This window comes from Monomorium pharaonis, chromosome 4, assembly GCF_013373865.1.
Source record: "Monomorium pharaonis isolate MP-MQ-018 chromosome 4, ASM1337386v2, whole genome shotgun sequence".
Taxonomy (NCBI): Eukaryota; Metazoa; Arthropoda; class Insecta; order Hymenoptera; family Formicidae; genus Monomorium; species Monomorium pharaonis.
Genome location: NC_050470.1, coordinates 29,041,585 through 29,056,584, shown reverse-complemented (window position 1 = coordinate 29,056,584; position 15,000 = coordinate 29,041,585). Strand labels below are relative to the sequence as shown.

At 35.8% G+C, this 15,000-nt stretch overlaps 1 protein-coding gene across 1 annotated transcript in view; it reads right to left on the bottom strand.

Annotated features, from left to right (window-relative positions):
• Nucleotides 1-14,994, bottom strand: part of LOC105840774 (atrial natriuretic peptide-converting enzyme) — a 25,359-nt gene extending 10,365 nt beyond the window's left edge. The window contains exons 1-2 of the mRNA XM_036286414.1: nt 13,681-14,994; nt 5,320-5,503 (exon numbers count right to left, since the gene is read on the bottom strand). Of these exons, the coding sequence (XP_036142307.1) occupies nt 5,320-5,503; nt 13,681-13,728 (232 nt within the window). The 5' untranslated portion in view covers nt 13,729-14,994. The remainder of the gene's footprint in view (nt 1-5,319; nt 5,504-13,680) is intronic.
• Between the last annotated feature and the right edge of the window lie 6 nt (nt 14,995-15,000).

Genomic DNA, 15,000 nt, shown 5'->3' with positions numbered 1-15,000 from the left:
TTTCACCGGGGCCTGCCCCTCTCCCCGATTCAACGCGGCTTGCCCGACAAGGGAAACCTCTTTGACTCTTTGGCACGGCCATGGGCGGCGAAATCATTTTTCCTCGAAATAATTTCAGCGTCTTTCTTTTTTAATGTTCTTGTACTTTCTTCATATTAGAAGTACATTTCTTTTAAAATTTTTATTTTTAAAATGTTAAATATTAAAATAAGATTATATAGCGTCAAACAGGAGCATAGCTTAATTGCTTACACTTGGAGTTTTATTGAGAAGAATATATTCTTATTATTCAATAGTAATTTTAATGAGTTGAGAGAAAAAATATCTCAAATAAAAAATAATATTTTCAAATCAAGAATTAAAAATGTTTAATACTATTATTATCAAAACAATTATATATATATATATTGTGTATCTTTAGATAAATATTGAAGTAAAAACACAATATTTTACTGAAATTTAATATTATATATATATATACATCTTATAAGATTATATATATAATCTTAAATTATATAATATATATGTATATATATATATATAATATCATTTTAAAAACAGTATATATTAGTTTTAATTTGATATTAATGTTTAACACTATTATTTCTGTGTTTAATTCGTGTTTTAATTAATTATTAAATTAATTTAATTCCTTTTCTTTTATTTACATCTTTCTTTTATACAAAATCCTTATATAAGTTTCAAAATTCTAGTTAGTAAAGCTTACTTTTTGTAATCTCTTTGTAAAAATTGTTAAATATTTCATACATTTTGTTTTTCTCCTTTTTAAATCTCCTGTTTAAGTATTTTCAAAAGTGCTAATAATATTTAACTTAAACTGCTAAAGTTGTGAAAGGTAATAATATTACTTTTGGCTGAATAATTGCGACGCCTATGGTTATATCTTTTCACAAGAGTACGCTGTATGGTTTAGTTCCGAGATGCGATATATTCAAGGTACTCGTATGGGTTACGGTATATTTTTCTCGTATGTGACTAATGAGCATGGGATATCTAGCGTTACCATGTACAAAGTGCGTGTAAACCTAGAGGAGTACTTTCTCATGTATTTTTAGCACGAGACAGTTACCTTGATAAGCATAAATAATAAATGAATTTAATTATCTCCTTAATTAATCTGATGATACTGCAATAAATTATACTTTCATTCAAAATCTTATAATTTAGGAACAAGTACAAGTACGTATAATTTCATATAAAGACAAACAATGTCAATATGTACAATTTCTTTCATTCGAACGTTTTTTTTTAATATCTTATTAAACTAATAAAATAATTTTCGAAGATCAAAGAGAATTTTGTGTGATCTATAAAATAACATAAAATAATATAAAATATTTATAAATAATGCAAAATAAATATTAAACACACCACTAAATACAGAATAAATTTCTACGAGAGAAAAGAAAGCAAGCATTAAACGAAAAAAAAAAGTGGATTTCATTTTCTTCTCACTACAGAACTGTATTTTCTAATACGTAAGGTATGGGAAACCATTCTTTCCAGCAATCTCACTAACTGTGTGCCATTCTAATGCTAATCCACAGAGTAGATTACAGTGTTCAAAATGTTTCAAGGACACGGATCCCCACCTTTAAGGTCGAGTCTCGGACTGGGCATGTACATCGGCTCTACAACTCGGTCAGACCGCTATACGTTTGCCAGCTGAAAGCCTCAATGGACCGGCACGTATACGCGCAGCATCTTCCATGACCTCTTATTCCTCCCGGTCGTAAACACGAATTAACCGACGATGCGAATTACAGATTTCCATGCTGCTCGCATGGATGTGCGTCTGTATCGGCGACTAACAAGCTAAGTTTTAAGTACAATGTAAATCACTGTCGAGTGAATTCGCGATAGCCATCGCCTTTTCTGATGTATTTGCGCGATAGCCGCATTAGGGTGAAAATTCATAGCGCAAAAAGCCGAACGTGTGATATATAACGTTAAACATCACTGATCAAAGCCGGAGGGCGCGTATTTACAAGCGAGGAGTAGAGAATGAAAGGCAGGAAGAAGGTGATGCGGCCAAAGCCCATTGAGGTCTTTTAGCACGCACGCATAACGGTCTGACCGAGTTACCGAGTGTTCGAAGAAGCGCCAAGCATACTCCCGATCGGTCTTTTTCCTAACAGTCGCGATAGATTCTCGAAAAAGTCGGCATCATTTTCGTAACAAATGTGTTACCGTTGAAAGCGGAAGTTTTGATTACAATTAGTATCGTCATGTTGTCCTTTATTTTCCAGTTTAAACACGATACTTTGCTATCAAATAATAAAATTAAAATATTTATCGTACTACATTTCTTAATATTACTTATTCCTTATTATTAATAATGTTAATGTAAATTATTGTAGTGTAATTATTTCTCAAGCGGGCTTTGCAAAAACATTTTTAAATATTATATATAAAAAAAAGTTAAACTAATCTGAAATATAGGTATAATAATTAAACCCTTTTTCCATGTTTAATAAAATGTAATTAAATAATTTTCCATAAAATAATAATAGAGTATTTGTATTCTAAGTAAGACAATTTTTATAAAAATGTAACTGGTATTACAATGACCAGTAATATTTATTTTAAGTGTTTAAAACTTGTTATTAGTAATTTAATATTGCTCAAAATAAGTAATAATTTCTGGCCAATTTAATATTGCTTGGTATTACATTTTTATAAAGGAAATTTCCCAAAGTTCCGGATTCGTGCGGCGAATCGCCGTGGCCATTCGAAGACTCCATCCGAGAGCATTGAAATCACCGTTCCGTAACAAAAAAATCATTGTTACGTTGAGGATATGTAGCCTTGACCTTAGCCACTCGCCGACTTTGCCGAGACGAATTATCAATATGAAGAATGTCAGACTCTCAGATATTTTCTGTGATATAACATAGATATGCCTTTTAAATACATATATTTCTTTAATCGCATCTTTTTGTAATTATTTTAAATAGCAAAAATAAGAACTGTTGATCGTGATAATTTTCCTGGTACTAAATAATGCGTTGCAGGAAATTATCGACATTATTCAAAGTAACGTTATGCAAAGCCTTGTTTTTTTCAAATTCTTCAATGTAACATGTCGTTCATGCATATGTAATTTTGTTAAACTGATGTTTCTACGCTGATCACGCGTTTACCGTTAGAAATCTTGCATTCACAGCGTACGTTTTCCACTCCGTGAAATCGTACGGATTTCTTTCTTTCGAAAGAACACGGTTAGTACTACAACGGTCATTGTATCTTTATTATATAATAAGGATTATAACATAATTTTATATTTAAGAGTCGTTTTATAACTAATGTTGGATTGATTTTACCCGAAAATAAAACAGCGCATAATATTTTTACTTCATAATTTCTATTTATTAATAAAATTTTATCCTTACTCTTTCAGTAAGCTTGTTATTTTATGTAGCTTTACATGAAATAAATATATAACTTTATAAATAAAATAAAAAAATTTGGAAATTTTAATTGCAATATTTATTTTTCTTAATATAGATCTTCTAATGAAAAGCATACCGTTATTATCATCGAATATTTCACAATAAATTATTGTGTATGGATAGTATAATGTATTAATATTAATGGAATATTGACGGATTAAAAGTTTCTTCTCAAGCATCAGCATTGCTGTCTAATAAGGAATATTAATAGTGATAATGATATGTAAAGAGAAAAATATTTCTATTAATATATAACTCTACAATTGTGACTGACATAATCGCAAAAATAATCTTGTGGCTGTAAGAAAAGATACATATACTGTCATTATTATTGATTTAATATTACTAATCAGTATTGTAAACTTTATCTTTGCTCTCAGAAAGAGCTAATTCGACAAAATATTTATGACAAGAATTAATCAACGTCTTAGCACCGAGCAAGTCAAGATTCAGGGGAAAGAAGTTGCACAATATATTATATATTATAGAAACTCTCAATACAGTCTCTAGGCTGTCAATAATATTGTACAATATCAATTTAATGATTTTAAGCGTTTATAGATATCCATCATTTTAGAAGTTATAGAAATTAATAATAAATAATAACACTAATCTATTTTCCAGAATGCAAATTTTGCGAGATGGATCCTTTCTTTCTCTCTGTCTTTTCCCCTAACGTAATCTGATCCGAAGTATAGTTATTTCCCTCCTTCGCATCTTTCGCTCGTATTATACGTACGGCGCGTACGCCGAGCGTAATACACCAAGGTGAAGTGCACGCGCCTACGGAGGAAACGCCATTCATTCGGAGTAGCCGCCGAACGCACTTCGCGGCCCGCGAAACGTTCATGCACCGTGAAACGCATCCGTCGCGAGCCGCGATCGCGATGCGTTACCCGCGGCCACAGATAATTTCACGCCCGCCAGGCCGCCGATTGCCGGTTAACCGTGGAGTAATTGCATTTGCTCGTCTCGGTGCCCTCGGCGCGTGTTATACGCAAGAAAACGGCGAGTGAAAGCGGCCGTAGCGCTTGCGTGACGAAAATGTCTCGGTTCAGTAAAATGCCCTCCTCCCTCCTTCCCACCCTTCGCGAATAACACGCGTACTTAAAATAACATTCGCAGCCGCCGGGATCGGTTGCAGAGCGGCGCGATGGTATGCGCATCACGTTTCGAATAATGCGGCGATCTATCATCGCTAAATGCGCGGCCAATTAAATTGTTCGACAGAACGCTTACTTTCTAAGAAGAGCATCGCTCTCGAGTGCGCCGACCAGCGATCTTCTCTACAGTACAATAACTTTATTAAGCAGCGGGAGGCTAATGTATCTCAAGCGTTTGGCTTTTTCTCGAAGAAAGATCATGAAGATTGCTATCTCAGAGCATTTTCATTTCAAAACGCGAAAACTGATTTCAATCTTCTAATATTTTATATTAATCAAGAAACATCTTTATATTGTAATTTAATGCTTTAATAATCGTACGAACAAATTAAAAATTGATCGGAAGAAGCTACACAAGAAATAGCTTTTCAAATTAAAATAATTTTATACAAAGGAACGTCTGTTATAATTTTATATTAGAAAAAGAAACGTTATTCATATAACTTACGTTTGTTCATATTACACAATTCGTTGCAAATTTTATAAACACGAAGATCAATTTATTGCTGAAGCGGAAAGAGAGAAACTGTATTTCAAAGATCGAGCCGGCAAAATTGAGACGTTCAGTCGATCAACCATAATGGAGTCTCTCTGAAGAGACCTTTTATAGAAAATTATGCTCTCTTGTCCACGACTCGCAGACTTTCATATTGTTCGCGCGGTTTCTACAACGACATACTTACAGCCGAGGTATATGGAGACCCCCGAGAAGAGGAGGAAGAATAAGAAGGCGGCAAGGACGCAGCATCCGCAACGATACTGTCCGCCGAGTTTCCTCGTGAAACGGATGTCGCTGTCGGACGACAGGATCGAGCTTGGTGTTCCGGCACGGCTGAATCTTCGGGTGCTCACCGTGCTCACCGAAATCTGCGGACAAAAACGTACTCGTGTTTTACATTGTTAATTTTAATGCGTTCTAAAAAATGAATACGTTTTGCTTATGATAAACAGATAACGCTTTTAAACCACCGTGAATGTTGAACATTAACGCGATAAGAGAAGCTTACAAATATTACATTTACGTATTGGGGTCAGGAAAAAATTAAAATTGAAATCATAAATAAAATTTTATTATAGATTATAGATTGTTTAGGGTCAACATACACTTAAATAAAAGAGCTGGAGTATTAATTATGATAATCATCGAGAGATTTCTCGCATCTATCACGTAACTGTTATCTTTTAGGAAATGTCTTGTGAACATGTACCAACGTCAAGGTACAATCAATGTCTACATTTCGTGCGCTTCCTATGTGTTTAAAGACAATATTTTCTGTAATAAAATTAAGCCTTAGTAATAGCATTACGAAAGTAGGATTGCAAAAACTATTCAGTAAATAATAGCGGGCGTTGTCTTTCGCCTCGCTGATGAAACGTTCCGCTCCCTCGTGCACCGTTAATAAATTTTTACCAATCCGAAAGAACGGGGATTACCGTGATTCCTCATTGCGAAACGAACTGCATTAACGATCGCATCACTTCCGTCTCCGAGACGTCTCGAGACAAAGCGACGTGACTTGTCGCGAGTTTGCGCGAGCTATACAGAAAGTTATTCGAAATCAAAGCTTCTAGAAAACGTTTCTGGGTAAATTTTGATAGCGTACGTTTTTAAAAAGATAAAGAAATTTTAGAATCCGTTGGTTCACAAGCAAAGAAATAAACAAAGATTTCTGATCTAGTCTTACATTTTTAAATGCTGCAAAATACTTTGGAATTCTATCAAACCAACTTGAACGTCTTACAGAATTATTTTCAGATTTAGCATAACGTCGCAGGACGAATCACGTCGCATCCATCCAAGAGATTCAAGCAATCCGGAGTAAATTATTTAAATAAAAGATCGTCCGTTTGTTTTATCGCGTCTCCCGTCTTTTATTACGATGCATCTCCGCGCTGCAACGCGCGGCCCACATCGATGCTGACGTGCCTCTACACGCCTCCGCTCCGTTCGCTCAAATGCTACGCCCGGCACACGCTCCGGCGCGAAGGATCGCACCCGTGCAATGGGACGGCAAGTGAGAGAGCGCGAATTACGGGTTGCTTTTCGCCGCAAAGGTCGTACAGGATTAAAGGCCAAAAACCCGCCTAAACTCCGGACCTTCTGCTCGCCGGTGGAATTGCGGAGGATGAGGAGCCGCGTTTCCACGCGCCGCGCGCCGATATGCAGCGAGCCGATCCCGTTGCACGCGCTAAATATTGTTGTAAACCTGCTGAAAGAAATCTAGCGATGTTCTTAATTGCCGGTTTTTTTTTTTTTTCTTTACGTTAGGACGCCGAACAGAGTGTGGGGGAGGGCAACGATCTGAACGTTAGGTAACAGTGGATACTCGAACGACGACGTCCGTGAGAGTCGACCGATTTTCTCACGCGACCTGGTGCACACACATGGGAAACCATGTTTAGACACAAACACGCATTACGTAGCAGCTGGCGAACGAGATGCTAATCTCGAATTCTATTTTCAATCGCTTCCGCAGCGCGATTCACGCCCGAGCAGCCATTATCTAATTAAGGCGAGTTAAACCGATACAGATACACGCCCGCTTATTAAAACGTATAATTGCGAGATATAGGTTTATTAAAGTGTGCCAGAAGTTTGAGATTCGTTGCGCCTATTTATTTATCGAGGTGAATAAGTTAGATAACTTGAGGAAAATTGAAATATAGATCATTCAGTGCGAAGTAATTAATCTGAAATAATATATCATTATATGGCTTTACCAGTTTAAACAACATTTTTTATTTTTTTAAGGTGCATTAATCAGGCGCATCTTTACCCGATGTGGATTTTTTCTTTATTTTTATCATTCAAGTTGTATCTTTCTTCTTATTCAGCCTCTTTTCCGCATTCGGAGAAAGAAGATAGGAAAAAAATCTTTCTTTTTATCTCCGACTACAAACTCTGTCAATCGCATAATTTGCTGACATGACTTGTAATAACGGACTCTTTTATATCTATACCAGGTTATATAATTTTATTTATATGTATATTTGCGATCAACAACTTAACGGACGTTGAATTCAGAATAGATTCGTTTTGTACAATTAAGTACTAAAGATAATCCAATTAGAATTGAAACATTTTATTATTTTTGTTACGTAATAGTATCCTTTATATTTTATGACAACAGAAATCTAGTTTTGGCTTTTAGCCTTTTACTATCACTGATTTGAACAAAATTATGCAAAAAATTCTAAAAAAGAGTCATTCACGAGAAGCACAAAAATAAATTTATACATTCTGCATGTGCAATCACAAAATTATAATTAATTATTTACAATATATACGCATACGCAGTGTTCGCGGCGGTATAACGTTATCTGTAAAATATTTCCCCACGAAACCGCAAAACTGCGGTTGCAGAAAAAGTTCCTTGCACTGTGTCGTTATGTAAGAGCGGCTTACAAAAATGTTATGCCCCCCTCATGCCCGTTATGAAACGGGCGGTAGCACGATGAACACCGGGCGCGAGAGAAGTTGCCTTTCGAACGTGGATATCAGTTTCGCGAACAATGTACTTGGACTGTGTCACGATTTTTGCATGCTCCGCATGATCGGAGCTCTGATGTAATAACACAATGCCGTTGGAAATGGCAAGTACTGTAAAACGTGTTATTTCTCAATTCCAACTCCGTTCGTTCAATTCGTAGGGAAAAGCATAATAGATAGGCTGTCATACGCTTTGAAATAAGTTGTTAGAGTTGAATTAGGACGTTTCGCACAAAAAAAGCAAAAGAAAAGTTAGAAAGAGTAATTATATATTTATAAATTATTTGTAGAAAAAGATAATAAAGCAATTAGAAGTAAAAAGGGGAAACGAGTGTATTTTATGTGCTAATAACCATGCTACTTTGATACAGATTATTCGTAATTAAACGCCTAGCGCCAGTTGAAGCTAAGAGTACTACTGTTTCGTTTGATCGTTACATAAGATTTACGATAGCGACAATAAAAAGACTAACTTTGGCGAACAATAGTGTGAAAGACATTACGAAAGTCAAATGAAAGTTCGCGTACTGTCTTTGCGCTGTTCTTGCGCCTAGTTCGGCAATCTTTTCCGCTGAAAAGCAGAATTCTTTCTCATGTGCTCGACATATTCCTTGCTGAGGCTTCCAAAGTGAAAAAATAAACCGGATGTCACAAGCGTAAAACCAATTCCCTTTCCACGATTGATAACAAAACGTTTGACGATCGTTTGAATGCTACGAAGTAAAAGTCTCTGATGATTCTCCGGTAAACCGAAAAGGTCACAACGGTCTTCTTGTACAAAGAAAGAAACCTTTCGGTCGAAAGGTGCTCGTCTGCTCGCGCGCGAAGAGAAAATAATGTACAACGGAAAACAAACTGGTGACATTAAAAAGAGAGCATATCAAAGAAAATATTTTCGAACGTATATTTTTATTTAGACAATAAGAAATATATTTCAGCTTTATTTCCAATAATTAAAAATATCTTTAATCTCTGCTTTTGAAAGTTCCGATTATTATAATCACGCATTAATACATAATGTGTGATTAATAATTAAATGCAATAATTAAGACTCATGATTGTGGACAATAACGTTTCGCGCTAAATGCGGCGCGAGGCGAATGCGGACTTCCTCCTCCGAATCGAGCGGCATTCCTACAAAACGGTCGTTGCCGCGTGAACGTACGCAAGCGTCGTTAATGCTTTACTCGCGGATCTGTAACGGCGCAAATAAACAAAGCCATTATCTCCGGGAGAGCCGCGTAAAACGGGGTAAAGAGGGAAAAGGGGAGGGAATGCAAATGCCGGGTAAGATCGACGCGGTTGACCGCGGTTGTGAGTGCCATGCCGATCTCGATAATGGGTCGTTTCGCGCTTGAGACGAGCCGATCCGATCTGGTAGACGCACCAGATTGGAAAGTAGAATTCAGAGTGCGGATAAACGCGGAGAGTAGCCTCGGTAGCGATTGCAGGAAGAGATTAAGACACGCTCGGGCTGACCGGCGCGGCTCTTCCGTTAATAGGCGCGGTCAGTGACTTCAAGGCCGCGAAAAATTAGACTAGTGATGAAGTAAAAAGATGCGCTTTCCACGGCCAGAAACTTTCGTGAAAGTTCACATGGTCTTGCGCGCGGTACCGCCTCTGGTACCACATCGGACATCGCTATAATAATAATAGACCGATGCGTAATGACCGTTGTAAACGCTGCCGATCCATCGAGCCGCTCTCTACCGATAGGTAAAAATTGCTTCCCCTCCAAAATGAGAAGCTACGTCGAATTTACGTCCCCCCCGTGAAACCGCGCGTAAAGAGAAACCTCGAATTTATGTAAAAACTAATGTTGGAGAAAGAAACGTTTCTACATAATGATTGAAAATATTCAGATCGGCTATTAAAATATAAGGAAACTATCTTTAAACAGGAGCCTAATGATGCCGATTTACAAGTCTCATATTTATTCCGAAGAAAATGCAAAATTTTTGTTACATTATCTTCATTAAACCTTTATTAAAAAATTATTTCTACGCATGAGTACACGAGATAATTTATGAAATTGGAAATATAAAAATTGAAATTAGAAAATAGAATCGTACGACTGTAAGAGTAATCCAAGAAGAGCGCAACCTCTTTTTGTTGTCGTCGGAAAACACGTCGGCTGATTGTCAACTGCGGAAAGAGTCAGTGTCGATGACCGGGAGTAAAAGAATCTGTAGAGCGTCATCGGAGCTACTGTTCTCTCGTGACTTTCTTGACCGTTATAACCGTTATACCAAACGCCAAACCACCTTTCCAAAAGAGCAAGAATCTAGGAACGAGTTTCTGTCAGTCTTGAATTACAATCCGCTCAGTCATACTGTCCACGTAGTGGACAAGTAAGCTCTCGAAACGTGACACCGCTGCTCATTGCCAGCAAAAAGCAGCCGAGAAAAAAATACGACAGCGGAGTTAATCTCCGATCTACAATCTGTCGTCTTCATTATCAAGATAATTGGCATATGTATTATTAAATATATATATATTACGCAAAAAGTTATTTTAAATTACTTCGTGCCATTTCAAATTTCAGTTATGTGACTTGAATACACGATTTCAGGATGATTTTCAGTGACACAGTTTTCGAGTTACATTAAGAATCTCAGTCCATCTAATTATATCATATCCATATAATTATATCGTAAGAGTGATTATAATAAAACTGTAATATTTTTGTTTATAATAAAGTTGTGTGAATTATTCAAATATGAATCGAATCGAATCAAGTAAAATTCGATTTAACTCGAATTTGAATTACTATAATTTGAAACCAAAATATTCGAAAATTTTAAATCTAAGAATTCCAAATATAAATCACATGTATTGATAATCTTATAAAATCACATTTTATTTGTATTATACATATAATTAATATTAATTTTTTTACACAGAAATCTTTATTTATTATCTATATATTTAAAATTTATTCGTAATTCAACAGTAATTATGTTCTTAATTAAAAGTTACATTTCAATAATTCAATTCAATTTAATTTGTTTCGATTCGATTCGATTTGCTCCGGTGTCAAAAAATCTTAATTAACACATCTCTCATCTTTATATAATAAATTAGAATTTTATGAAAAAGAGAAAACACAGTTAAAATTAACAAAATGTTAACTTAAGAAACTGTTTTAAATATGATTCTTTAATATTTACAAAGTAGTAAAAGATAAGCGTGGATGTTTATCATTAAATGGAACACAAGGAATATACCGACATTAAATTATTAATTTGAGAGGCTTCTCAATATTAAACAAGGGACTGGCATCGATCATTTGAATTTGACGTCGACAAGATAGCGACAAGCGTCACATGCGATTTTTAAGAATACCAAGTGCGATCGGGTGTCCATGAAGTAACGGTATCGGAGATAGAGCAGATGACGGCAGCCCAACCCAGGCGACCCAACCCACCTAACGCATCGTTCTCCATTCCAGTCAGCCTAGTTCCTCGTCAACTTGTACGAGTGCGTAGGCATCCGAGTGGCCAAGGGGGGTCATTGGAGAACAAGGTCAATCGGTCTGGAGATGAAAACCAGACGGATTGGACTCCCGATGCTGAGAAAAAGATGGGCCAAAATGAACAATTGCTCGCGTGTAAGCGACTTTCGCACTTGGTCTCACTATTGATGAAAGATTTCATTAATCGAACATTTATTGCTTTAATTATCATGAGCGCGTAACACACATAAGTTGCCTAGTTTTTTTTTCTGAAAGACAAATCAAGTAACGACAAAATGCAAAATCATTTGAGAAAAGGATTACTCATCAGTTGTTTCTCTTGCAAAACAATATTACGAAAAAAAATTGATTACTATAGATATCTTTATGTTACACATGAATATTCATTAAAGTGTTGATAAAGAACGAAGTTCAACAAACTTGGGAAACCTTGACTGTTGACCAATTCACGACACGTTAACGCATTTTATGCACTGAGCTGTCCGACGGAGTTTCGAATGCGGGACTGTACTCAGCTTTACATAATTTATCGTCGGTGGAAAAGCATGTTAATTCAACAATCAACGGTAACAAACATGACCGCAAAAATAATTCAATAATTCAGGATCAACTTGCAAACCACAAATTGTCTCAAGGCATCTTGTATTCGGTCGTTTATATGCAACGCTACAAAAACTTGATATTTTATTCTTATTCAAAATACATTTTTGAAATTTTCCTCAATAACTTTCAACTGTCAATATATAAAATGACATACAAAAAATAAAATTGTCACATATATAATTATTATGCGTTAAATTAAGAAAAAAACTTACAACACTTTTGCTAAAATCACGAGAATTTATTTAAATGAACACAATTACGTGACCAAAATTTATGTTTTAATAAGGATTTCTATGTAAAATACATTTTTTATAAAATGGCAAATAAATTGGCAGTGTCAGCGAATATTTAGAAATCGGAATAATGTCTCAAACAACACAAAATTTAAAATTGTACCATATTATTTAGAACTTTGCGTTCTATGGAAGAACATTTGTATTGAGGAGTATCAATGATCAGTTAAACACACTAACGCGAGTTCAAGGTTGCTTTGCTTGCCTTTCCGCGACAATTCCGCTAGCCTTTCTATGGCCTTTACATCTGTACTGCGAGAAAATTAATCGGAATAATTAATCGAAGGATGAGAATGAGCATCAACGCTCGATGCGCGACTTTCACCGAAGTTATTGTGTGCGGCTGATTCATTTGGCACCGTTTCTTACAGCAGGAAGAGCCTGCTCCGGCGCGCGAAGAACAAAGAATTAATCCTGTTTTATTTTGCCTTGTAAATAAAAAAAAAGTTTTCTATATATATACATATTGTAATGTGTTTTGCCATGAGAGTCGATTAAATTAATCAGAATTGCGCTTTCTCACCATGGGCGATACGCCGGCTCAAATGTCAGCGGCGAGTTATGGGAGCGATTATGTTTATCCCGCGATTGTTCCACCGTTCCATTCTGCAGCATCATTCCTGGATAATAGAAGAGGCGGGCACCTTATCCGCGAAATGATTATTTGCAAAGCCACGAGACGGAAATACGACGTTGCGTCGGGCAACAAAGCCAACATTACGCCATTTCACGTTCTCCGCTCGCACAAGACTTCTTCTAATAAACCAAGTTTAAGTGTGCAACCTCGAACGAACGGTAATGTGCGATATGCGTTTGTTGTTCGAGGCTAAACGTGCATGAACATCGAAAATGCGCACGTTTGAAACGCGCGCGGGCTTCAGGATTTATCATGAATTATCTACCCGGGGGGCCCCGTTAGGACGTCGAAAGATCGATCCGAAGAAACTGGAAGGTATCCCGAACGTTCAACGCTCGCCGTTACTCATATATCTTCTCCGTGTTAGACAATGCATTCCTTAGCGCACGATTCATAAACGCCTCGCGTCTCCGCTCGATTCCTCTCGCACGACGTCGCGACGTTTTCGCACGAGGGCCGCGGGCTCCCTAATTAATAATGTGACGGGATAATGAAGAAAGCACGGCGAATTGCGAAGGGAAAGTGCGCTACATATTCGTGTCTCACCTTCGAGTCCCACGAGCTCTTCCGCTTGTGCTCCATCGCGACGGTCATTTTTTTTCCTCCTGTCCTGCGATCCAGGCTTTTCGCGCCTTGTCAGCGCTCCTCCAGAACTTGGCCGGCTCGAGGAGTCACGAGGATCATCGCGGATTTCTTTTTTTTGTCACAAACGTGTATCAATAGATGATACGCGATCACGCAAAGACTATTTCAATTGTCGGTTTCCGTTTTTTTTTTTTTTTTTTTAAGAAGCCTGGATATCGGTAAAATGCATCTCCTGCACGCCTTCCGCTTTCCGCTTCGAAGATATTGAACGTCCCGTTCGCTGTAAAGAAGGAATACTTCGTCAGTAAAGAGATTCGTATAATTATTCTCTAGGAAGTCGGGGTTTACGGCTTGAGTTTTTTTATTTTTTAATAAATGCAAACCGATCATTGTATTGTCTGGCGAGAGCGCGTAAATAACACGATCGATCGTTTACCGCTGTTGAAACTTCCGTTCAGCATGGAGTGCTGTTTCTTGGCATTTTCTTAGGAAGTCTATATTTATCGTTGTATATTATCCTCTTTATTGAAACTAATATTCATTAATTTAAAAATCGTAATAAAATTTAATAGCAGTTTTAAAATTTTATTGAAAAAGTGTAATGTAAAAACAGATTTTATACACAAAAAAGTAGAACACCGAAAGAAAAGTATTTGCCTATAATTGCATGGTAAAATAATTATAGTTAGGAATTCTATTTTTACTGTTATTACTGCTATAATACTAGTAACAATAATGTTTGAAGTTCTACCAACTATGAACAAAATTTTATTACAAATTATAATAATTTTAAGTATTGTAAAATATTAAAATGTGGATAAAAATAAAATTAATATTTTTAAGTAATAAATGCAATTACAATTATAGAGAGCACAAAAATATTTAAAAAATGTTCATTAACTGTTTATATAATAATAACTAGTATTTAATTGGTATAATTAAACAACGATAAATATATATAGTTGACATCAAACAATAATTATAAATTATGTGTCACAGAAAAAATTAAATTGTGATAATTGCAATTATTTCTTCCTTTTAGTAATTCTTCTTTCAAATTATTGTATATTATATTATAAAAGAAATAAATTTTCTTTATAAAATTTTGCTCTCCTTCCGTTGATAAATAATAATAAAAAAATACAAGTAATTAGATAATTCTCTGTATTGTCATAATATTTTGACTTTTTAAAATGGGAGCTCTTTTCTTGTAGAATAAAATTCGCCACTTAATATGTAATCTAAGTAATCTTACAATCAAATAATTAATAAAAAAAGAAG